This window comes from Crocodylus porosus, unplaced genomic scaffold (genome assembly GCF_001723895.1).
Source record: "Crocodylus porosus isolate Cpor-Errol unplaced genomic scaffold, CroPor_comp1, whole genome shotgun sequence".
Lineage (NCBI taxonomy): Eukaryota > Metazoa > Chordata > Crocodylia > Crocodylidae > Crocodylus > Crocodylus porosus.
In genome coordinates, this window is record NW_017728947.1 from 73,386,029 (window position 1) to 73,411,017 (window position 24,989).

General features: G+C 42.2%; 1 protein-coding gene across 1 annotated transcript in view; it reads left to right on the top strand.

Annotated features, from left to right (window-relative positions):
• TTC6 (tetratricopeptide repeat domain 6) overlaps positions 1-24,989 on the top strand; it is a 123,084-nt gene that overhangs the window by 10,194 nt on the left and 87,901 nt on the right. The window contains exons 3-10 of the mRNA XM_019551126.1: positions 1,754-1,837; positions 2,730-2,819; positions 5,143-5,376; positions 5,705-5,841; positions 8,107-8,316; positions 17,995-18,154; positions 20,242-20,346; positions 23,893-23,994. Coding sequence (XP_019406671.1) covers positions 1,754-1,837; positions 2,730-2,819; positions 5,143-5,376; positions 5,705-5,841; positions 8,107-8,316; positions 17,995-18,154; positions 20,242-20,346; positions 23,893-23,994 — 1,122 coding nt within the window. The remainder of the gene's footprint in view (positions 1-1,753; positions 1,838-2,729; positions 2,820-5,142; positions 5,377-5,704; positions 5,842-8,106; positions 8,317-17,994; positions 18,155-20,241; positions 20,347-23,892; positions 23,995-24,989) is intronic.

A 24,989-nucleotide genomic window follows, 5' to 3' on the forward strand; every position in this document is an offset into this window, starting at 1 on the left:
GGTTGTTTGACCCCAGTACTCTTTCGTGCCATGGCAGGGGGTCGGACTTGATGATCTGCTCAGGTCCCTTCTGACCCTACTAACTATGAAACTGGTTAGCCTGTATCAGTGGTTTTCAATCTGTGGTCTGCGGACCCCTGGAGGTCTGCAGACTATGTTTAAGGGGTCTGAGAAAAATTGACTGTTATGAATCAAAAGTATGTGAATACCCACACTTACAATTCAAAGGTGTCTACACTTCCATTCAAATGTTTTTAGGTGTCTACAAATGAAAAAAGGTTGAAAACTACTGATGTATATGGTTGCACTGGAACTAACAGGGTATGTGCTAAGGACAGAAGCCTGTTAGGGACCCATGTTCAGCTTTACAAAAGAGTTGATTTGGTTTTCATGGAACTGAGAACTCTGCTGAATCTTATAGGCAATCCCCAGCTCACGTGCCAGAGTGTGGCACATGAAAGCATTTTGCTTGGCACTCACACCTCAGGGAAGGGGCCGGGGTTGCACTTCCACAATAAGGATTATGCCCCTCTCAGCAAGTCTGCTGTCTGGCTCTGGTACGCCAACATCTTAAAAGACAAGACTGTGGGTATTTTTATCACTCTGCCCAAAAATGTTACCAACTGTTGTTATAGCAAGTCTTCTGGCTTCTGTGGGTAACATGGTTAACCAAAATATTACTTGGTGCCTTCCTTCATTAAGATTCCAGTTCTGCAAAGATTTCCTGATGGGCTTAACCTTTCGACCTTAGGTAGTTCCCCTGTGAAGCTATATATGGTAGTAAAATTAACCAGATAGGGGTCTGATGTAATTTCACAAGAGGTTTCAAATTAATTATCAATACCTGCAATGAAAAATAAAACTCACACTTTTGGCAGTATACCATAGTGGTTTGGTGGTCTGTGGTTGAAAATACAAACCATAAGCACCTGATAGATAATCATATGAAGGTGTGATGGGATCTAATAAGCAATCCTAACAATCACACCTCTTGCCATGCCACACCTGCATGACAGGAAGAACAGCTGACAAGCTGAAAGTTGGGTGCCTAACAATCAGCTGATCTTCAGCAAATTTAAACTACCCTGGGGGTCTTGAGCCTGGGAGCAGTCCCAATCAGCTGATTATTGTCAGGATCAGGACAGCCCTGAGGTTCCAGCCCTGTGGTGGTCCCAGTCTGTTGCTGGCTGGCAGGGACTACACAGAAGTTAAAGTACTGCTAGCTGTTGATCAGCTGATCAAGACTGATTTGGCCTTAAGCCCCAGAGTGGTTCTGATCAGCCGACCCTGGGTAGGATCAGGACCACCCAGGTTACCAGCCCTGGAGCAATGTTGATTTGCCATCAATTGCTGTCAGGGATCCAAGGATTTGAGCTGCAGAACAGTCCCTGTCAGCTGACAGTCAGCTGATCATCAGCAGGATCAGGACTGCATCAGGGTTGCCCAATGCGATCCTGATCCTGCTGACAATCAGCTGCTTGTTGGCTTCTGGCAACTGCTCTGGAGCCAGTTGCAAACCCTGGTGCAGTGTACCCTGCCACACATTCAGTTTAAGGCATGATGGAAACCAGCCAGTTATTATTTATATTTTAGGTAATAACTTTGCTGCTGGTTTCCTGTTTTTTTTTTGTGCCATTAATCCCTTGAATGTGTGGCTGTTTTACACTTTAAGATGCAATTAACTGGTTAATTACATCTTAATCTTTTTACTTTTTTATAGTTGACAGCTCTTTAATTCTCCTTGTTTTCAAAGCAGGCATCAGTTGAACTTCAGGGAAAGAAGAGTGAATCTCAAACTAATGAAGAAATACTGCCAAGTATTCAGCAACCAACCCTGGTAAAAGTTAGCATTATGTAAACATTTTTTAAACACAATAAACCTTTGTGTTTGTAATATTGCTTAAATAGGCAGGTCATGCTTCAAGCTTCTAAAATTAAAAGGAAACAAAATTGTGCTATAAAAACATATCACTCCATAAGTTTTATTAATATACAACTACTTTTATTTCCATCTTTTTTCCTCTCGCTTTCTCCCCCTGGATTTGATTCTCCCACTATTGGATATGCAAAATTTTTGCCAAAGTCATTAGAAAGTGCTTTTCAGGGCAAGGAACATCTGTTTCTCTGTACAGTATCAAGGGACCCTGTTCTGGTTTGGCCGTTCAGCACTTCCGTAATACACAATTAAATACTTTATTGGGTGGTAAAAGAAATTAGCTTCTTGAGTTAAAAGAAGTTATATATTTGTTTGTTCTTTGTCTTTCTGTAGCGAACATTCTAGGTCTATACAGTTCCATATTCAAAACTAAGGAAGTTCTTAATTTTGCCCACAGCTGAGATGTATGTATAATTTGTTTTAAAAACTAGTGTGTCCTTGGTGCATACTTCAGATGTGGTTTTTCTTTTCAGGCTTTTAGTGTGTGCTTTGTAGGCATCCATTCTGATCAATTTGTGATGAGAAATTGTCATTAATATTTAGTGAGGTTCATTTTAGCTCCTTTAATGACCATTCCATCTTTCTTACAAAAATCTATTTAGACACAGAGGAATTTTGGTTCAGCTATATATGAGTAAATATTTTATCTGCTTTATAAAATTAACATAGGTAATGAAGAAAAAAATAAACACCAATAAACATTACGTTGAATTTGTCTTGTATCACACAAGTGTCTTAACAAAATGTTCTGCCTTTTTATTGTATATGACAACTTTTCCCTTTCTCAAATAAGATTCCTGTAATTAAAAAAGAACTTTCAGCAGAAGAGAGTGAATCTCAGGCTAAAGAAGAACTGTTAACAGACCTCAAGCAAGTTAAACAGGTACAGTTCAGCACTATTATAGAGAAGCAGTAGCTTTTCCATACCTAAGGTTAAAGCCATAAAGAATAATGCAGCCTCCTTTTGGATACTTCTCTTAACTAGGTTTAAAACAGATCTGTTCAACCCCTGAGTGGCCAGGGGCCACAGGACCCTAGAGACATGCTATATAGGCCTCATGCAACTTGGGTTGCGTGCTGCTCAGGCTGCATGCCATACTGAGCCACGGGTGTCCCCTGCCACACCACACTGATACCCTTCTCCCCCATGGCTCCCCTCTGCCACATCACACCACACTGTTTGCACCCTCCCTTCCACTGCACCAGGCCACAACGTGTGAGATTTCTTGGTGCCCCCTAGCCCTGCAAAGGCCATGCTGCCCTGCCTCCCTGAGTCTTGCGGGGCATACTGTCTCACCCCCCCCCCCACACACACACTCTTGAGGGTGGGTGTGGTCTGCAAAAGCTGGAGAAAGGAGAAGGGAGCCTGGAGATCCCACTGGCAGTAGCAAGAGAGCAATAGGGAGAGTGGTGCCCAGACTGGTAGCCCAGGGATTGCTAATTAAATCATTGGCAGCCATATGCAGCCTGTGTGCTGCCAGTTGGACAGCTCCGATTTAAAGGATTAGTTTGGTATCCAGGTTGTAGCTGTATTGGTTTAGAGGAAAAAGAAATCAGGATTCATAGTAGAGAGGGTATCTTTTATCAGACCAACATGATTTTTGTAGGATGTCTTTTAGTTTGGCATTCATTGTCATACCAACTTTCAAGGCAAAAAAGAGTAGCATCGTTTTTATCACGCTTATAATGGTAATACCGAAGGACCAAAGAGTGGTGCCCCATGGTGGGCAGGCACTATATAAACTCAGAATAGTCCCTGCCCAGAGTTTGCAGTGTAAATAAATAAGGCACACAGTGGATGGGAAAATGGAGTGAGAATAAACTGACTATACATGGAGGAAAAAAAATAAAAACATTTTCTTCCTTTTATTTGTTGTAATTTTACATGGAAATTGAATAACAACATAAGGTAAGATATGAATGCAGTGACTCAGATTCTCTGATGAGTGAAGTTGAGAGAGAAAGGGGAGGTATTGCAAAGGAAAGTTTGTAGCTTTTGATTGTGAAATAAGTTAATAAGTTTTGTTTTGGGATTTTTTTTCTTCTTTTTTTTTTTTGGCCACACTATATTTTAAGTGCATTTTCTGGTAACTTAGTCGTGTCTTCTATTAGATACTGAAGTTAGGTTTAATGTATTGCCATTCCCAGGTTTACCTGAAGTGCCTTCAAGTAAGTTCTCATATGAAATGGTAAAAATGGAAGTTCTCATTAGTTTCACAATTTCTCCTCCATAGAACTCACTTTTGGCCTAAGTTCAGTACTTAATACCTTGGAGCACATTTTTTTTCCAATTACATAGGGAAAGCCAGCCTTCTGTCCTTATAATTTAACCTTTGCTCTTTTTAAAATACAACGTTTGATCAAGTACCTTTTGCAGTTCTCAGTGTTTTTTCTTGAAGACTAATTTTAATTATTGTTGTCTAGTAACTACAATACTCCTTACATTTTTAATATAATAATTTTTCTTAAAAGTTTAAATGTTTCTAAAGCTTTCCGTAAATAGCAATGTATACAGTATGCCTAACTGCCCACCTTCATTTTAGGATAAATAAAGTATGTCCATGAACAAATTACTATACATATATGAGAGAAAACAAAAGGAGTGCACGTATCAGATATTCCATAAACAGAATATTACAAATGAAGATTACCTAGGTTGTCACCAGGTTGAGAGAAAAGGACAACAGAGAAAATAATATTCTCTCCATTTCCCACCTCCATTTTGCAGCTATTTTTCATCTCTATTATGTTAGCTGTTTGTCTTATTACTTTTGAATTTCTTGACTATCTGATATCTCTTTACTCTCAGTTAACATGTGCAGACCTTTGAGCAAAGTTTAGTAGAATTCTGACAGTCTGAAACAGCATCAATCAGTGCTTTAATAAGGAGATATTTTTTTTTCTCACTAGAAGCATACACTGAAGAGCAGTATAGGAAAGTAGTATGAGAACATGGATTTTTAAAGAGTTCTCAAGGATCTGACACTCCTAAAACAGTTTTAATCTGAGAATTCCTGAACTTCAAGCACAAACCTGAACATTTCCCTTTTGTATTCATTAAAACAATCACAGATTTGTCCATGGGTTAAATAACCTGATTTTCAATAGTTACTTTAGGATTTCAGTGATCATGTGATAATTTTCTGTTTTTATTCAGTATTTCAGAAAATAATCATAACATCATAACAACTATTTCCCACCCTTAGATAAAAGAATCATCTACTGAAACACTTCCTGATCAGGCACCAGGAACTTTACGTCCACCTTCACAGGATTTGCCTTGTTTTCCTGAAAGTGGGGGCTCTAAATTGAAGCTGTTTTCTTCAAGTGTTCCTCTCTTGTCAAAACCAAATTTACCATTGCTTAACATTTTGGAGGAAGTAAAGAATGAGCAAGAATTACACAAGGCCGTATCATCGTCATCGTTATCATTATTAGAGGTAACAGATTTTTTTTTATCTGAATAACTTAAGTCATAGGGAGAAATTCTATGTTGTGCTTCTGAGCAAGTGAAGGATGGGTATGGCAAAGGTTGCGTTTGAAGGTAAGCTTTTGAATCCTACATCCTGCATTGCTCCAAGAGCTGGTGTGATGTCAGAGTTATAGCTGTTTCTACTTTAAAGCAGCCATAACAGATAGCTAAGCTCTGAATTCTTGGCAGCAAGTGTTACAATTGCACTCCATCCTATTCCAGTATGGATGGAAAAAATCCATCTAGCGTACGTTTTAGGCAGTGTTGTTTTTCCCGTTCTGTATTTTGCTTTTCAGACTGTATCCTCAGATGTGCTACAAGTGAAGGGCAAAGCAGTCTTGAAGACTAAACCATTTGAAGTTCAGCAGAAGTTACCAGATCACCAGCTACAACACCCTCTGTCTTGGCTTTCCACATGGACTCCAAAGATAAAGTAACTTTTAGCCTTTTTCATTGTTTTGCAGCAAATATTGCACAAAACACTTATAAAGCTATAAACACTGTTGAAAAAAGTAGTATAGTACATGTGTTTGAAGTAGGGATGAGGTCATCTCCAGAACTCCAGACTTTATGGCTCAGAACTAATTCTGATCAGAATTTGCCATTTCTCCCTCTAACATTTTGTGTTTATGACTTTTTAAATTTATATGGCCAAACACATTCCTGGAATACACAAGTGGAACTTTTATTGATTTCAGCAGAAAATGGAGGTGCTTATTGCAGGAGTTGAATTTAGTTAATTTAATTCTAAGTATAATCTAATAAAAATAATTAAAAACAAACAGTGGAAAATATCACAAATTTATCACAAGCTTTTCCAGCTATAAATCATTTCCTTCAAATGCAGGGGATAGATTAAATATTCATTAACTTGAATCTGTATTAAAGTCATTGCTTAGTCTTTGAAATTCAGCAATTTTAAATTCAAGAGCTGGTGACAGATGCTGATTACCTTTTTATCATAGGTAGCACATGCCATTTTGTAGTGTGCATGGCAATATAGAAAAAACAGCAAATTTTGCTTTAATTTCCCTGATCATAGTCATTTAATGTCTAGTAAGATTCTTTAGTTTTATGGTCTTCCCTGATAGTTAATAGAATTCCCTTTATGGCCAGTTTTGTTTTGGTTTACTCCTTCACTTTACGCTTTATTGAGGTGAAAAAAAATTAATTATTTGCTTTTGTTGTTCTTAGGACCCTGAAAGGTTTGTTGGATACAGAAGAGAGCTTTTTTATAGTAGACCTAAAGTTTGTAAATGGATGTAACTTTCAATTAAGTAGCTGAGAATAGAGTCATGGGAAAAGAATGCCTGAGTTTATGAAACAGTCAAATTGGTATTTAAGTGACCCTTTGCATGCCATTGCTTATCTGCATTGCTTAAAGATCATTTAGTTAGCAAGATTATATATTAAAACAAATAGTGACAACAGACAATGAGAATTTTGCCTTCAATAAATAGTTACTGTCAGATTATCAGTGGTGCAGAAACTGCATGATTTTTCTAAAAAACTTCATTTAGTGCATTAAATGAGGGTAATGCAGGCCACACACGTAGTATTGTTTCTTCATGTCTTATTTTCAAAGGGTGATAAATAGTCTGCTTAAGGAGAGTGTGTGCTATAAAAACACACACCTTTACTTGCAGCATGCCCCAAATATTTTAGGTTTTATTGATTATCCATCCAGTGAAATTATAACCTTCTGAACAAAATAATAAGAGCATAATCCAATTACATTCACATTAAAGCTGTTTTAAGTTACCTTTTAGGTAAATGAGATTTCTTGTGAAAGCTCCTAAAGAAGTTTTCAGCTGTCCTGCTTTTTTATATTTAAAGATTCATTTAAAATTATATTTTTAAGAACTTGTAATAAGCTGCTTGCTTGCTGCTAAGAGTATTACATTTCTCATCAATTATTTTTTAATGTTCTCATACATTTAACATATATTGTAAAGTAGGAGGAATACAGACTTTTTAGTGCACAGCTATAAATAACATGATTTAATAGATAATGCTTTCCCTCTAAGGAATGCTGCATAAAAACTTTTTTCGTTGTCCTAAAAATAAAACTTTGTGTGAGCTGTTTATTAAAATGCTGACCTGTGATTTCATGCACTCTTGAATCTAGGCTGATTGAGGTTTCAACTCTTACATTTGTCACATTATGAAATCTGGCTGTAAAACTATTTTCTCCACTACGTTAGAATCCAGTGATTTTCTTTAATCCAAACTAACACTAACACCTGTTATTTGTCTTCTGTGTATCATGCCTATGAACACTTTTCTTAAATAGCCCTTTCTTGTGTGTATATGTATGTGTGTGTGTGTATATAAAAAATATGTCTGCTTAAATTTTATTTTAAAGGCTTGTTCCTGTGTACTGTATTCAGGCATACTTCCATTTATTTCAGAGGATGTTTTGACTAGATTGTAGGATGTGGCCAAAAATGTATTCTTAATGTTTGAGAAAACTAAGATCTTTTCTTTTTGCAAAAAATATGGATTTAACTGAAATTATTTTAAAAGTAATTTTGGTTAAATTGGTAGAAACCCTTTAAAGTAACTCTTTTGTCATTTTATATTGGTTATTATATTTTTTTCGTCTACAGTTATAGACAGATTTACATTTTCTTTTGTCAGGAGATAATGTAAATGCTAAGATTTGCTAATTTTTTTTTTATCCCCTCCTCCTTCTTAGAGAGCAACATTACCCAGTTATGCATCACCTGTGTACTGCTTCTCCTAGTTTTTCATTGCCCATTGATCTACAACTGGCTTCTAGAGTATATCATACTTTTAGTAGAAGAGGCCATGATATTTTATTTACAAAAAAAGAACCACACCATGAAGAGGAAAAACTATTCTACTCAAAACATATTTTTGGGGGGGATCAAAGTGAAAGAAGAAGGTATGGATCTGTTTTCAGTTTTGCTGTTATTGTAACTTTTCTGAAGACTTTACTTTTAATATGTTGTTAAGGTGTGTTTTGCAAAATAGTTTTATTCCTAGATCCTGCTTTAGGCTGGTACTATACACATGTTCTAATATTCTCATTTATATGAATCTTAAAACTATAAAAAATAGATTTCATTTTGCTTAGAATGCTGAATTTATTCCTTTGCATTTGAGTTTAAAAAACATCATTGGTTTTTTTTAATCCTTTTAATGAATTTAGGTGCCAAACCTGCAGATGCTTAATTTTTATTAAAATCATTAGGACTACTCAAGCAGTAGTAGTGTATCTGTATATTTGTCTGCAGAATTTGTTCTTATTTAAAGCCCAGTCCTACAAAGATTTGCTCAAAAAACATGACTTCATGTCAGCTGAGATTTTTGCAAGCATAGATACTTGCTTGTAACTTTAAGCACACGAGTAATTTGATTGACTTCAGTGGAAAACTCTTGTGTATGAATTTATGTATGTATAGGCCAGTTGAAGTTGATAAGGTTTCCTGTGTGAATAATGGCTACTCATGGGAGAAGATTTTACAGTATCTTTAACCTTTGTTCTGTGAGTAATTTGTTTATAATAAAAGTGGATATTAGCTAAAATGGTTTGGACCTATTCCAGCTAACAAGCATCATACAATATATCATATGAATGACCAATTAAGTAATTTTGCTTTATGAGGTATGGGAATGGTATTCTTTGGATTCTGTCTATTCACTTATATTGTGCTGTCATATCACTAACTTATAGTTTGCAATGCTGTATAGCTCCAATAAAGTATATGCCTTAAAAAGAACTTAGTTGGAATTGAGGCATTTAGTATAAAGCTGTAATCTATTCGGCGCTTCAGCCACCGCCAAATCAGCTGAATCTCTGAAGCAAACAGGCCCCATCCCTTGCCTGCACTCCCAGCCCCATCAATGGCTGCCCCTCTTGGCCCCAGCGTCCCGGCTCTTTAAAAAAAAAAAAAGAAAAGGTTCCACACTCACTGGCTGCTGCCAGACCGGGGGGGTGGAGGAGGCAACCCCTGTTGTACCCCACTGCCCCAGCTCTTTAAAAAAAAACAATGAACTCTGCACTCACCTGGTGCCAGCCTGGGGGGGGAGGGGGAGAGGTGATCCCTGCTGCACCTTGCTGCCCCGTGCTGTTCTGCAGTGAGCCCACAGGAGCCCCAATGGCTGCTGCTGGTGAGTGCGGGACTTTGTTTTGTTTTGTTTTGTTTTGTTTTGTTTTGTTTTAAAGAGCTGTGGCACTGGGGCTGAAGGAGTGGACAGGGGATGGGGTGCTCGTGACAGAACCCCCATGCAGCGCGGGGCAACGGGGGTCACCCCCCCCGCCTGACAGGAGCTGGTGAGTGCGGGGCTTTTTTTAAAGAGCCTGAACACTGGGCCCAGGTGGGGCAGCTATTGATGGGGCTGGGAGAGCGGTTGCGGGGGTTTTCAGGAGGGTGGGGATAACAGTCAGGGAATGCGGCCTGGCAAGGTCTCCTTCCCCTCCTCTAGCCCCCACTCCCTACCCTCTACTTCCTGGCATGGAGCCCGGGTCTGGCTTTCTGTGGCGGTGAGCAGGGACTTCCTGAATCGTCGGATCTCCAAATTCTTCTCCAAATCTTTTCCAAATTGATTTGGAGTCTTTGAATTGGTTCAGACCTTTTTATTGGTCTCCTGATTCAGTTTAGATGAATAGATTTCCATAGTTGGAAAGGACCTATTAGATCAATGAGTCTGACTCCCTGCCCCAGGCAGGAAAGAGCACTGAGGTCAAGTGACCCCAGCCAGGTGCTTGTCTAATTTCCTTTTAAACACCTCCAAGGTAAGGGAAAGCATCACCTCCCTTGGAAGCCCATTTCATATTTTGGCAACCCTCACTGTAAAGAATTTCTTCCTGATGTCCAATTTAATTCTACTTTCCTTTGGTTTATGGCCATTGAGTCTAGTAACCCCGGGGGGCACCCTGGTAAACACAGTATCCCCTGTTCCCTGCTGACCCCACCCCAGTGAGTTTGTAGACAGCCACAAGATCACCTCTCAGCCTTCTCTTGTGGAGGCTGAAGAGATTCAGGTCCCTCAGTCTGTCATCATAGGACTTAGTTGCAGGCCCTCAACCGTATGATTTCATAGACGTTAGGGCTGGAAGGGACCTTGGAAGATCGAGTCCAGCCCCCTGCCCCAAGGACTGGAAGTCAGCAGGGATCATAGCATTCCAGCAAGATAGACATCCAAATGTCTCTTGAAGGCGTTCAAAGTAGGTGCTTGAACCATCTCTGGTGGCTGTCTATTCCAGACTTTGGGGGCTCGGACAGTAAAGAAATTCTTCCTTATGTCCAGCCTGAAATGGTCATGGAGGAGTTTGTGACTGTTTGACCTTGTCATCCCTTGGGGTGCTCTGGTGAACAGATGTTCCCCCAGATCCTGATAAGCACCTGTGATGAACTTTTATAGACGGCCACCAGATCACCCTGAGTCTTCGCTTTCCCAGGCTGAAGAGCCCCAGAGATCTCAGCCTCTCTTCATAAGGTCTGTTTTCCTGACCTCTGATCATGCATGTGGCTCTCCTCCGCACCCTCTCAAGTTTCTCCACATCCTTTTTGAATTGTGATACCCAAAACTGGACACAGTACTCCAGTTGTGGCCTCACCAAGGCTGAGTACAATGGGAGAATGACGTCTTGGGATTTGCTTGAGAAGCATCTATGGATGCAAGCCAGTGTTTTGCTTGCTTTACTAGCAGCAGCATCACATTGAAAGCTCGTGTTCATCTTGTTGTCAATCATGACCCCCAAGTCCCTTTCATCCGTAGTGCTTGCCAGCGTAGCACTGCTGAGCCTATAAGGATGCTGCAGGTTTTTCCTCCCAAGGTGGAAAACCATGTATTTTTTGGTATTGAACACCATCAGGTTCTCATCTGCTCATTTTCTGAGCCTGTCAAGGTCAGCCTGGATCACCCTCCTGTCCTTAGGTGTGGACGGTTAACCCCAGAGTTTGGTGTTGTTGGGAAACTTAGCTAGTCTGCTTCTGATACCAATGTCCACATCATTTAATGAAGATGTTGAATAGTATAGGCCCAAGAACAGTGCCTTGAGGGACCCTACTGGTCACAGCGCATCACGACAATTGACTTCCATCAGCCACCACCCTCTGGGTCCTACCACAGAGTCAATTCCCCAGCCAGCAGATCATGGTGAGGATGAGGCCACAGTTAGCCAGTTTTGCCAAGAGGTGATCATGGGATACCAGATCGAAGGTTTTTTTTGAAGACAGTATATACGACATCAATCTCTTCTTCCATGTCCAGGTGATAGGTCACCTGGTCATAAAAGGAAATAAGATTGGCCAAGCAAGACCTACCCACAACAAACCTGTGCTGGCTATCCCTCAGGGTGTTGCCATCAGCCAGTCTGTTAAGAATGGCCTCTTTGATAATCTTTTCTAAGACCTTCCCCAGGATAGAGGTCAGGCTGATGGGCCTGTAGTTTGCTGGATCCACTTTCCTCCCTTTTTTGAAGATCGGCACCACATTGGCCTTCTTCCAATCTTCAGGCACTTCACCAGAGTGCCAGGAGTTCTCGAAGATCCGTGCCAGGGGTTGAGCTATGATGCTTATCAGTTCCTTGAGTACCCTGGGGTGTAGACTGTCAGGGCCAGCTGACTTGAATGTGTGCAGCCTCTCAAGGTGTTCTTCACGAGGTCAGCTTTGATGGAGGGTAAGGAATCTCCATCACCTGGGCTTCCCTGTCCCGTAATGAGCAGGGGCGTCCTATGGGACTGGTGAAAGACTGGCGCAAAGTACCCATTTAGCAAGCTGGTTTTTTCCTCAGCGTCGGTTGTCAGTTGTCCCATCAGGTTTAGCAGGGGTCCAGTGTTGCCCTTGCTTTTTCTCTGCCTCCCCACATATCTAAAAAAGTCCTTGATACTTGTAGTTAGTTGGAGTTCCATCGCAGCCTTGGCTTTCCTTGTTCGCTTCATACAGGTCTGTATTCCTCCTTGGAGGTGGATCCAGTCCTCCATCCTTTGTCGGTCTTTCTTTTTAGACGCAGGAGGTCCGCTAGTTCCCTGGAGAGCCAAGGGGGCTGCTGTGCCCTTTTGCTGCCTTTCCTCCGAGACGAAATAGATTTTGCTTGCGCATCCAGGATTGCTCCTTTGAGGAGCAACCAGTCATTCTGAACTCCCCTCCCCTTTGGATTGTGGCCCTTTAGGGCCTCGCTGATAAGCCTGAGTTTGTCAAAGTCAGCTTTCCTGAAGTCGAGGATTTCTGTATTGCTGACTGACTTGCCAGCTTTACATCAGACGGTGAAGGTGATCAGCTTGTGGTCACTGTCACCTGGCTTCCCTTCGATCGTTAGGTTGCTGATTAGGTTGTCCCCCGTTGCCAGAACCAGGTCAGGCAGCGCTTTACTTCTCATAGGCCTGTAGACTTCCTGTGTCAGAGCTCATCCACGCAAGAGAGAAAGCTTTGGGACCACTTGGATTTGGCTGAGCACTGTTCCCTTGAGATGTCTGGGTAGTTGAAGTCTCCCGTGACAACCGTGCACCGGGAGCGTGCAGCCCTCCTCTGAACCCTTTCCAGGTTATCCACATCCCTCTTGAAGTGCGGTGCTCAAAACTGGATGCAGTACTCCAGCTGTGGCCTCACCCATGCTGCATAGAGGGGAAGTATAACCTTGCAAGACCTGCTCATGATGCACCTACTAAGGCAAGAAAGAGTGTGGTTACTCTTACTTATTACCTCATGACATTGACAACTCATGTTCATTTTTGTGTCGACTATGACTCCGAGACCCCTTTCACTGCTGTGGTACTCAGAATGGTACTTCCCAGTCTATAGGTGTCTTGGTGAGCCTTTCTCCCCAGGTGCAGCACTTTGCACTTATCTTTATTAAATTGCATTCTATTCTGATCTGCCCACTTCCCCAGTTTATACAAATCCACCTGAATTCCCTTACTACCCTCTAGTGTGTTTCTTGTACCCCATAGTTTGGATAGAGTGCTTTCTACATCCTCACCCAAATCACCGAAGATATTGAACAGTACTGGTTCAAGGACAGAGCCTCGGGGGACACCATTGCCCACATCTCTGCAGGTAGAAAGCAACCCATCCACCACCACTGTCTCGGTGCATCTCATAGGCCAGTTTCCCACCCACCTGACTGTGAAAAAATCCACATTGCAGCTAAATAGTTTATTTGTAAGAATTGGGTGTGACACTGTGTTGAAAACCTTTTTAAAATCCAAGTAAATAACATCTACCTCTACTCCTACATCTAAGCACTTTGTGACCTGGTGATAAAAAGAGACCAGGGTAATCAGGCAGGATCTGCCTGCTATAAACCCATGCTGGTTGCCCCTTAGCATTGTGGTTACCTACTGGTCCCCCTCAAATATGATCCTTTATGATTTTTTCTAAGGTCTTGCCAAGAATAGAGGTGAGGCTAACCAGCCTATAATTACCTGGGTCCTCCTTCCTCCCTTTCTTGAAAATAGGGACCATGTTGGCCCTTTTCCAGTCCTCTGGGACCTGTCCTGAGCTCCAAGAACACTCAACCAGTTGTGCCAGTGGTTTTGCTATGACACTGGCCAATTCCTTTAGTACCCTGGGGTGAAGATCATGGGGGCCCACCAACTTAAATACGTCCAACCCCTCCAAGTGCTTCTTCACTAAGTCAGCACTAACCGTTGGTGGATTGATATCTCTCTCATGCCAGACTAAAGTCTCATTGGGAGGTATGTTTTTATCGGTGTCCAGGAACACTGATACAAAGAAATCATTTAAGAGCTCAGCTTTGTCCATCCTGTTTGTTATGAGTTGCTGTAGTCCATCCTGTAGCAGCCCTACATTACCCTGCAGCTTCTTCTTGCTCCTTGTATACTTAAAGAAGGACTTTTTGTTACCCTTAATCTTTGTTGCCAGCCTGAGTTTTGTTTCTGCTTTGGCCTTCCACACTGCTTCCCTGCAAGCATGAGCCAAGCAGATATACTCCTCCTTGGTGGCTGCCTGTAAGCCTCTCTTTTCCCCTGTAGGCTCTCCTGGATTTCCCTGCTCGGCCAAGAGGGTTTCTTGGCTCTTTTGCCTCTCTTTATGTGTACTGGGATAGTGCCCCTCTGTGCCTGCAGGATCAATCCCTAGAAGAACTCCCACCCTTCCTGGACTCCCAACTCACCTATGTTATTACGCCATCTTGGAGGGGACTACGTAGAGCTTTAAACTAATCTCGGGCTGAATCTTCTCTGAATCAAATCAGCACTAGAAGCTTTGCACAGCCCTATTCCTCCCCAGATTTAGAGACGCCTAATGAACTGTTCTTGGTCCCACTGGTGAGTTGGAATTAGTGGAAAGTGTCTTTTGTTACTGGCCACTCCCTGCAGTGATGTTTCCCCAGGCTGTGATATAGTGGCTTTTGAGGCTCTTAGTCCCTGATCTTGGTCTGATTTCATTGGGAGAGGTTATGCAGAGCTCTCTGGTCATGATAGCCCTTTATAATTAATGAGGCTTTAAAGTTTGAAGTTAGGCACGTGTCTAAACACCTTACCGAATTGGGGTCTTCACCTGTGGAAACCAATAACATTGAATTCTCTGGAGTACTGCCATCTTGTGGCACTACGTTCTACCTAAAAACTTGTAATCTTTTCAGATTTACAAACTATGTGAATCTGCAAGGTCATAGGTATAATTTGTGTGACATTAGTGCAGACTTCTTTTGACAGTTGTCCCCATGGAGGTACTGAGGCATGACTAGCCCCTGCATTTGGTAAATTCTAACCGTACAAATAATCAAACTAGAGAGAATCTAGTGCAGAGGATAGAACTTTTTTTGTGCAGAATATAGTCAAATTCAAATTACATTGTCTGTTGTTACAGTAGCAATAGATGTGTTCTCTTTATGTGTGCAATATTAGTTTGGAGTACTTGGGCTGTCTCCTGTTTGCCTGTAACAAAGGCCAAACAAATTTGTACCTGTTTGTGGAATTTGTAGTGTGTCAGGCTTCAAATTTGCTGAAGCATGTGTCTTTGTTGCTTTAATAAAAGTCACATTTGTTAACTAATGCATATGAAATCCTTACTGGAGAGAAGGCACTTCAGTTTACCATGAAATAAGGGCGTCAGGGTGAGCCATATCCCTGCTTGGGTCTGACCCTGGTAAGTTTATTTCATAGTACAGTAGAACTAAAGTTCCTTGTCTTTAATCTGTTTTTACTTTGTGATAATTCATGCAAATTAAGTTGCCATGAGAGAACTATTTTAGCAGTAAAGATAAGCTGAAATGTAGGGAATAGTTACATTTGTACATAAGCAAAGTTCATAAATGTAGTATGGTTGATAAGATTTATTTCAAGGGGAATTCCTGTATTTTTGCGGGAGTGCTGATTTTCCCTTTTTTCCCCCAGCTGGAAAAAGATTCTTGTTACATCACTGTTATTAATGCCTGAAACATTGTTTGTAGGACCCAAAATCCAATCAGTTCATATAGCAGCTAAGGTCCCTTTACATACCACTCTTGTAATGTAAACAGTTCTTAAAATGGAATTTACGTTGATTATGAATGAGAATCAGGTCCTTTATTATACTGTGAAGTTCAGAAAAATTACAAGGAAATATGAGATGAAAAAATAGAACTTTAATTCTCAACTTACAAAAGACACTTCATTACCTTAGTTTTTATCCCCCCAAAATAAAGCTATTTAACACCAGCAGATGTCAGTATCAGCATGTGTTGATGAAGTTAAAAAATCGAGTCAAATGTAACGAACTTTTATAGATAGCTATACATGTACATGGATATATTAAGTTATGAGTGTTCCTTCTTATTCTTTTGTAAGTGCACTAGATATTTCACCAGTTCCATTTTATTCAATAAGTGTATTTTTTCATAGTTGTAATAACGGGCCTGAAATAAAGGGTTAATTAATGCACTATGAAATCCAAAACCTGGAAATGAGGCGGCAAAGCTGTTTGGGTGAGGATGGGGGTGTCCCCACCACTACTTTCAGTCGCACTGGAAGTAGAGAGTAGGGGGTGGCAGGAAGTGGAGAGACATCCTTGGTAGTGCTTCACTGTCTCATGTGCATGAGTAGGAGCAGGTGGGCAAGATTTACTCAAGAGCCATGTTCCATGAGAGCGCTGAGACAGTGTAGCTATATCCAATGGGTCTGATTAGCAGGGATCCTGGTTTTCTGTCTTAAAAAAACCCCAAATTCTCTTATTAAACCCCCAAATTCCATGTTTTTCCAAGATTAAAATGAAACACCACATATATAGGTATCAGTTGAACACAATGTTTTATTGATATATTTACAATTTTAAAACAATATGGAAGGCTACCAGTGTAGGGGTGTGTGTGTGTGGGGAAAGAAGGGTATAGGCACAGGTGATGTGGGGGGGTTAGGGGGGCACATGCCTCCAAAAATTTCTGTGCCCACAGCAGGGTGTGGGGCTGCAGCTGGGCCATATCAAATCCAGGCAGGAGCTGCCTCTGTGTCCCAGCAGGCTGGACCCGGTGCAGGAGGGAGTGCTGCGCTGCCATGCCTGTCAAGTTGAGGTGCAACAGTGGTGGTGGTGTGGAGTTGTGCCCCTGCTACTGCTGGGCATGCAGGGGATGCCTCACCTTGGCAGCCATGGTGGTACAATGTTCCTTCCTGTGCCAGGTCCCTCCCGCTGGTCCATGGCATGGAGGGAGGCTCTTGCTTGGAGCTGGTCCAGCATGGCTGAAACCATGCACCCCGCTGTGGGTGCAGAGATCTGTGAGGCACGTGCCTCCCATACACTGTCTTGCCTGTGCCCCCCCGCTGTGTTGCCTGTGCTTCTTACCCCCACAGACTTACCTGGAGGGAACAGCGGGAGCTGCTCTTTGCCGTAAGTGCCTGGCTGCCATGCGTGTGGCATCCCAGCATCCTGCTCTTGCCAGCCCCAGGCAGCCCCTTGCAGGATGGAACTATGCCACTCTGCAAGTGGAAATCCACAGTTTCCTGAGTGTTTCTTCTTCAGAGAGAATTTCTGTGATTTTTCTTCTTTAAAGGAGAAAATCCACATTTTTCCACAACAAACAGAAAACCTGGATCCCTACTGATCAGACAACCCTCAGTTGAATACAGCGTCTAGAGCAATGCTTTGCCACCTAATTGGATTTGTGACACACCCTCCGGAATTTTTGTGAATGTGTAGCATACACAATTAATGTATATATTACAGGATTTATCACCTTGCAGAGGGTTCAAGCAATGGGGGTGGAGACCAGAATAGCAGAGACAGGCCTGAGCCTGTGTTTATCTGCTTATCTCCACACACCTCATGGTACCCTTCAAAGGATCTGGTGGCACCCTGGTTAAGAGCCACTGATTTAGAGGCTTTGACACTGAGGTTTCATACTTTATACTCTTAGAGAATAGATAACTATCCTTCTAGAAAAGTTTTCATTAATGTCAGACAAATTATGCTTATAGTATAATAAATAGTAATGGTAAACAAACGACTTGTGCGCTCTAGGAAAATAATTTTAGTAAGTGTAGCACATTATGTATTTTTACTTTTGGCTTAATCCTAAGGAAAAAATATCTGAATTCATTAGTATTTAAATGGTTTTCCTTAATTTGTTTTAAATATCTGACATCAGAGAAGCTTACTAATTTTTTTTGTTCTACGGCAGAATTTGTTATGAAGGTATTCCTGTTTCAGAACTATTCCAGGAAAATCAGGAAGGTGGGATTCATGTTTTACCTCCACACACATCAAAAAGTCTAACTGAATGGCAGAAAAAAGCTGAGTATTATGTAGAAAAGCCAAGACTTGAACTCTTAGGAGAAAAAGTAAGAACTGATTCTCATAAAATATGCATTGTATTTCCACAGTCCTGCAAGTAATTACATAAAGCCTGAAATAAAATCACTAAATCATTTTGTTTGCATGTGACATGCATGAAAAAAATGTAGGGGAAGTCTTCTGATCCTTATAATTAATTCCTGTAGATTTTTATCACCCATATTTTTTATTTACTTAAATCCCAGGTGAGGTTTTTTCCCCCCTGAACAGCATGAGGGAAAAAAAGCCTTCTCATAGTTTCAAATACCAGCTTGGGGAAGACAGTAGTTTAGCTCTGGCTTTGGCCCTGAGCTTGGAGCTGAGTTGCCACTTGGCATGTGGCCAGCTGAGACTTTACAATGAGGGCGAGAGGGCATGCAGGGGAGATCTGCCTGTGTGGCTTGGCAGGGAGCAGAGGGGAGACTGCATTGCCTTTTCTACCTCCTTCTGCCCTGAATCTGGCCCCTCCAGCTCTGACCCAAGCAGGCTCAGGGCTGCTGCTGCTTCTGTCTGCCTGGGCAGGGTGGGGCTTTGGCACAGTGGGACTAGACCAGGCCAGGGTCGCTGCTGCTGACAGCCCTGGAGCTGGAGTCAGAGCCAAAGCAGATCAAAGCAGCAGAAGGTAAGAGACAGGGAAGGGCAGAGTGTGCAAGTGGCAGGGGTTAGGCCCAGCCATGGGATAGGACAAAAGGGCAGGGTGACAGGAGACAAAGGGGAACAGGGGGATAGGCACAGGGAGGGAATAAGGGATAGGGGGCAGGTGGCATGGGACATATGGCAGGGGGAAAACAGCAGGGATGGCAGGTGGAAGGAGGGAAGGCACAGACCTGGGGGACAGAAGGTGTGGGGGCAATGTGGTGGGGAGAAGTGGCAAGCAGGGCCAGGTGGCAAGGGGGACGGGGCAGACACAGGCACCGATGGGGGATAAAGGTCAGTAGGGGGTAAGCAGGGAAGGTAAGGGCTGGGGGTTTGTCCCCTTGCCCTGTGTTGCTGCTTTCCCCATTACAGCAGTTTGGGGGATGAATTTAAATTGATTTTCCACTAGTTAGATCCTATACATGGAAGAGTATAACAAATTTATAATTTTCCATGTATAGAATCTAATATTGTAGGAGGGTTTTCTTAAATTCAAAATCATTTTGGATTCAGGTGAATATGGTCATATCAAAAGCACAATAGAGGTTTTTATGTGCAGTGATACAATCTTTACTGCTGCTTCTTTATTTGAAATGTTATTGTATGGGAACATATAATTACCACATTGGATAGGACCATTTAGTCCAGAATCCTGTCAAAAATAGGGTTATTGACTGCTTCATAGAAAGGGAAACAATCCCTGCAATAGGCAGTTTGGGATCAACCTGCACCTAGAGGAGTTTCTTTCTTAGGCCTGAATCATTAAAGGTTGCCACGTGTTCCAAATCATGTGTTTATGTATTTTATAAACAATGACTATCACCACCTCCTTCAGCTGTATTTTGAAAGCAGTGTCTTAGCTGTCTATCTTAAATAGACAGTTCAGTTATTTAATGCTTAGTGCCTAAGTCCTGGACCAGGTGAGATTTAAGATGCTCCCTGATCCTTAGTGTTTCTTATTGGTGGGCTTAGGTGACTTCTTCCACAACTGCTTGGCATTTTTGGTTCCCTTTTTGAGGCACCTATGTATTGTGAAAGTAGTTTGGGTGCCTTACACTTAGGGGCATAATTTTTGGGGGGTTTTTACATTTATTTCTGGTAGTCAAACTATTACTAAAATGTTCTAATGATTGGGTTAGAAACTTGTAAGTCTTTCACATGATAAGTATAAAAATAACCACTTTTTGCATGGTAGGCACTTCAATTAGGCTCAGGACTGGCAATTAGCAACAAATTAAAATCAAACAAACAATAAAGAATAACTCTCCAGTGTACTTTATTTAGGTTGTGAAGTATGTCTCATTTCTTGATATCATACTGGATGCAGCTGTTCTGTAAAGCCTATTAAATGTATAAGGGAATTTTATCATGGACCAGTTATTTCAAGTTATAATAACATAAGGATATTTAACATCTAGTTTGGTTTTTAATATGTAACTTAATTTTATTGATTTTAAAGGTTTCCTTTTACTCAGAGACTCTTAAAACATTTTGGGCTCCAGCTCCACCAAAATTTTCTGCTCCCATCTCTTTCATGAAGCAAATGTTGTTTCCCAAGTATAAGGTAAATAATTTTCAATGTATTCTCAATTTGTTACCATTTCTAGACGCTTATATCTCTTTCTCTTAACACAGGCATAGCCAGCCAGTGGCATGGAAGCCACAAGTGGTCTGGGTAGCTTCTGTATTTGGCATGCAGCAGAGTGGGGAGGGGTCTGGCGGCGGAGTGGCAAATCGGGCAGGGAATAGAAACCAGAGCAGCAGATTGGGCAGGGGAAGGAGATTAGAGTAGTACTTGGAAGGTGTAGAGCTGATTTGTGGCACACCTGTTAAAAAGGTTGATTCCCCACTGCTCTAACACAACTTTTGGTAACTGTAGTAGCTGATATTCTTTGTACTGCTATTTACCAAGATTTCTGTATTAGTGTGTATATTTAGCAATGTAAATCAGTTATGATTATATGACCATGTATACAATATATTTCTTAAAAGTCTTTGGTTTAACTTCAGTTTTCAACCATTATAATGATCCTAGTACTAACTAGATTTTTAGTGGTTTTTGCGCTCTTGTAATATATTACTTAAGTTGATTGTATTAAGTCTTACATTTTTCACCTACTTTTTGTGTACTCAAGTATGCTATTTTAAAACTTGCGTTCTCTCTTTTAAAACAATTCTACAGCTGCTTTACTTTTGTCTCTGGTACATTTTCACCTATCCTCATTAAAACATGATAAAAAAAAATCCTTGTAGACAGTGAAAATAATTTAAAGACAGCATCACTATGTTGTTTTAATTAGTGGTGCACCGATAGAGATTTTTTTTGGCCGATACCAATAGCTGATTTTTAAGAAGGCATATCGGCCAATAAAGATATGATCCAATTTCTGATATGCATCCCTTGAAGATTAGGGAAAGGGAAGGGGCGAGGGGGGCGAATTGAAGCCCCTGTGGTGAGGGAGGAGCTGGGGCAGGCATTGGCTAGCCAGGGTGGGATGGGGTGCAGGATGGAGCTGTGGCTCATCTGGGGTGGGGTGTGGGGAGGTAGGGGTGGCTCCGACTACTGTGTGCACCCCAGGAGGGCACAGGGGGCAAGTGCTCCCAGATCTTCTCAGGGTGGGGTGAGTTGCTGCTGTGGGCTGGGCCAGGGATGGGTTTGGGCTGGGAGGGAGACTATGGGGTGGGGCTGCAGCCACCCCAGTATTCACCATAGCCCTTTAACCTCCCCTCCCAGCACTGCTGCTGCCACCTGCCCCAAGCGCAGCCCAGTCCAGCTCAGCCCCTGCTAGGAAGAGCCCAGTGCAGCTCCAGCCCCAGCCTGCAATGGCAGCCTGCCCTGCCTTGCGCAGATCCAGGGGCACATGCCCCCTGTGCCCTCCTTGGCTGTGTGCAGGAGGTGGGAGCTGCCTCCCCTTCCTTCCTACCTCCTGGATGAGCTGCTAGTGGCTCTGTCGCATGTCCCTCCCCGGCTGAGTAAGGCCTGTCCCAGCCCCACTCCCTACCTCATGGCGGGGGCCTCAATCTGCCCCCCCGATGTCCCTTCCCTTCCCTCTGCCTTCCCCTTCCACCAGAACAGATTTACTAGCTGGACGCAGTGCTCCAAACTGCTGGGCTGCAATCCTTGCTGCCTATGTGCTGCACTATGGCTGTGGGTATGCACAGGACATTTATTGGTCTTGTCGGGCAAAGAAAGCCGATTTCCAATATAGTCAATTTTCTTTATAGTGGTGCCGATTCAATATCAGACCGATGTATCCATGCACCTCTAGTTTTGATGTTAATGTTGTTTTATAATAAAATATTTAAAGAAGTTTTCAGTCTTTAAAAGCTTGAGACATCCCTTGATAGACTCAAGGCAGATCTCAAAAGATATCGGCTCTTAGTTTTCACTTGTTTTTTGACTACATAAAAATAATAGAGCAGTTTTCTTGTTGCAGAGAACTTGGACCACAACAAGTCAGAATGTTTTGACACTAAGGATTCCTCTTTGAAATTTATGGGTATATTTTGTGAATCATGTTTGTACACATAACAGTACTAACATGAGTGGCACCCCACAGCACCTGTAAAAAGAACGTTGGAGCACCCCACGGTGTTGTGGCATCTTGGTTGAGAACTGCAGCTGTATGGTAACTGTAGCAGGGTACTGAGGTGCCTGCTACTTGTGGAGCAGTAAGTGAGGAGCCCAGCTGCAGGTTGCCTGGGTAACCGGTGGGAGTCAGCTGACTGGAAGGGGCAGGACCTGGCTCCCATATAACTCCCAGGCTGAAGCCAGGCAGGCAGTTGCCGGCCAGCAGCCATAGGGGTAGGAACTCTGCCGGAGTGAGAAAAAGGAAGAGGCTAGAATGCACAGGCAGTTTGTTTGGATGAGAGATGGAGAAACCCGGTGACAGACTTGAAGGTGATTATGGCCAGATGGCTTAGGTTTATGTTATAGCCAAAGGGCTTGAGTTTGTGTTGACGGTTTACAATTGGGAGCCTGGGTGAGGCTATAAGGGGATGGAGGAGGCCTCATAAGGGAGCCATGGCCATGTGGAGACCCCAGAGAAGCCCCGGAAAGGGGGCTGCAGAAAGCCAGAGTGCCTGTGGGGCGTGGTTGTGAGACAAGGCTGTGGAAAGCCAGAGCGCCTGTGGGGTGCGGCTCTGAGACAAGGGCTGCGGAGAGCCCGAGTGCCAGAGAGGGTACAGAGAGTGAGATAGACCAAACAATGTCTGGTACATCTGTGAGACTTGGGTGTGGTACAGGGGTGGTTGGAGCCATGCATAGCCCATAAGGCTGGGGTGTTCGGAACCCCGTTGTATAAACAAGGATTGGGGTAGCAGGATCTGTGACCAGGAGGACAAGAGCAACCTCCCTTTAACTTTCATAAGATCACGATGTGGTGGGCGAGAACTAGGGTGTGTTAATGCAACCTTGGCACGGTAAGGGTCGCTAAGGGAGAGCACGGGAACCCTAGGATGTTTTCCCCTGCCTGGTACAGTAACAACGCACAGAAAAGATGACAGTTATGGAAAAAGGGATGCCCACTCAGTGCTGCTGGCATTCAAATAGAGTGGCACTCAAATAGAACTCTAAAAAGTTTACCCTAATAGCTGTAGAGAAGCCACCAGTCCTCAGTCGGTGCTTCAGTGCCAGAGATTAAATAGAAAGGAGGACAATTTGTTTTGCACAAGGGAGTTCACATACAGAATAGATCTGACATGCTGAGTTTCTGTGCTGGTTCTTCTTACCCTCAGTGTGAAGAGTTTGACCAGAGTGACTAGTACTCTGGCTGTTCATTCCTAACTGGCATATGGTGCCTTGGGGACCATTGCCAGCTGGCATAAGTTGCTGGGGCCAAACAGAGGAGGTATTTTGGAAATTCAAGGAGCTGTAACCAGTTGTCTGATAGCTTTGTTCTCAGTTGCACTAAACAGATTTTGAATACAGTAGGAATCTGGTATATGCTGTCTGTCAGGAATGTAGTATAAATTTGAAATTAAGTAGTAGTTCTATAAAAACTAGATTAACTATAGTATGTGTTTAGTCATTGGTATTTTACTGTATTTACTGCAGCAGACATGGCAAGGATGTACAACTTAATGCATTTTAAATTTATTGCTGTTACAGAGCAATGTTATTGAGGGTGTTATAATAGAAGACTTTTCTTCTGACCATCCAGAGGAAGACGAATTAAAGTCTGAGGAGGATAGTGACATTGACAGTTATATGGTGATGTATATTGTTCCCCATGTCTTCTTTTCCAAGGGTTAAGGGATCACTAAACAATCCTTAGTTGTTAGATAGAGCTGTTATACTTAAAAGTATTGAGGTCTCAATTAACTTTTATTGGCACTTGCATTAAGTGTACTTGTAATACAGTATTTAAATTTGTTATCTCTTTCAGAATGGACAGAAAATATTCTATCTCACCTTTTATGGCCTCCGATTTCCTTGATTTCAGGGAGTTTTATCTTTTAGAATAGATGATTACCATAAATTCAATTATTCCCCAAGACTTGTGGGAGAAAACAAACATTTCTATATAGATAGATAGATAGATAGAAATGCTAATAAGTTGTTTTGGAAAGAAGTGGAACTGAAATGGCTTGCTGTCATTAGATAGCACAACTTTGAGTCACATTAACTAACATGGTGTTAAGCTTGGCTTTGTGGAGATCTCTTACTCTGTGTTTAACCTCACATCAGCTGTTGTTGATAAACTCTACTGGAACTATAGGTTTAACCATCAAGCTGACAATGTAACATCAAAGGCAGAAGGCTTTGAAATTTGCAGGAAAAAGGATCCCTCTTCTCAGAGGCTGGAAAGAAGCTATGTTGATTAACTAATCTTTGGGTCCTAATTTTGACTGAATCTTGACCTCGGACACAATGAGCTGTACTTCAGTTTATATTTGGACAGAACTTTGTTGTTTATATTTGGACAGGATTTTGTGGAAACAGAAATCTGAGTGAGGGTGAGTGCATCTCCATTCTTTTCTTCTATCCCAGAGATGCTGAGGGACTAGTATGTGACTCCTGCGGAACAGGGAGGGATAGGTTGGTCTTCCCCCACCAACACAGAGCCTTGGAATCACTGGAGAGAGTGGCTTAATGGATACCCTCTTCTGAGAGTTTTAGTACCTGATGCTAGAACCCATCCAGGAGTTATTGTTCAGATAAGGTCAGCTTTGTTGGTGGTGGGCCACCTGGATTCACATTTATGT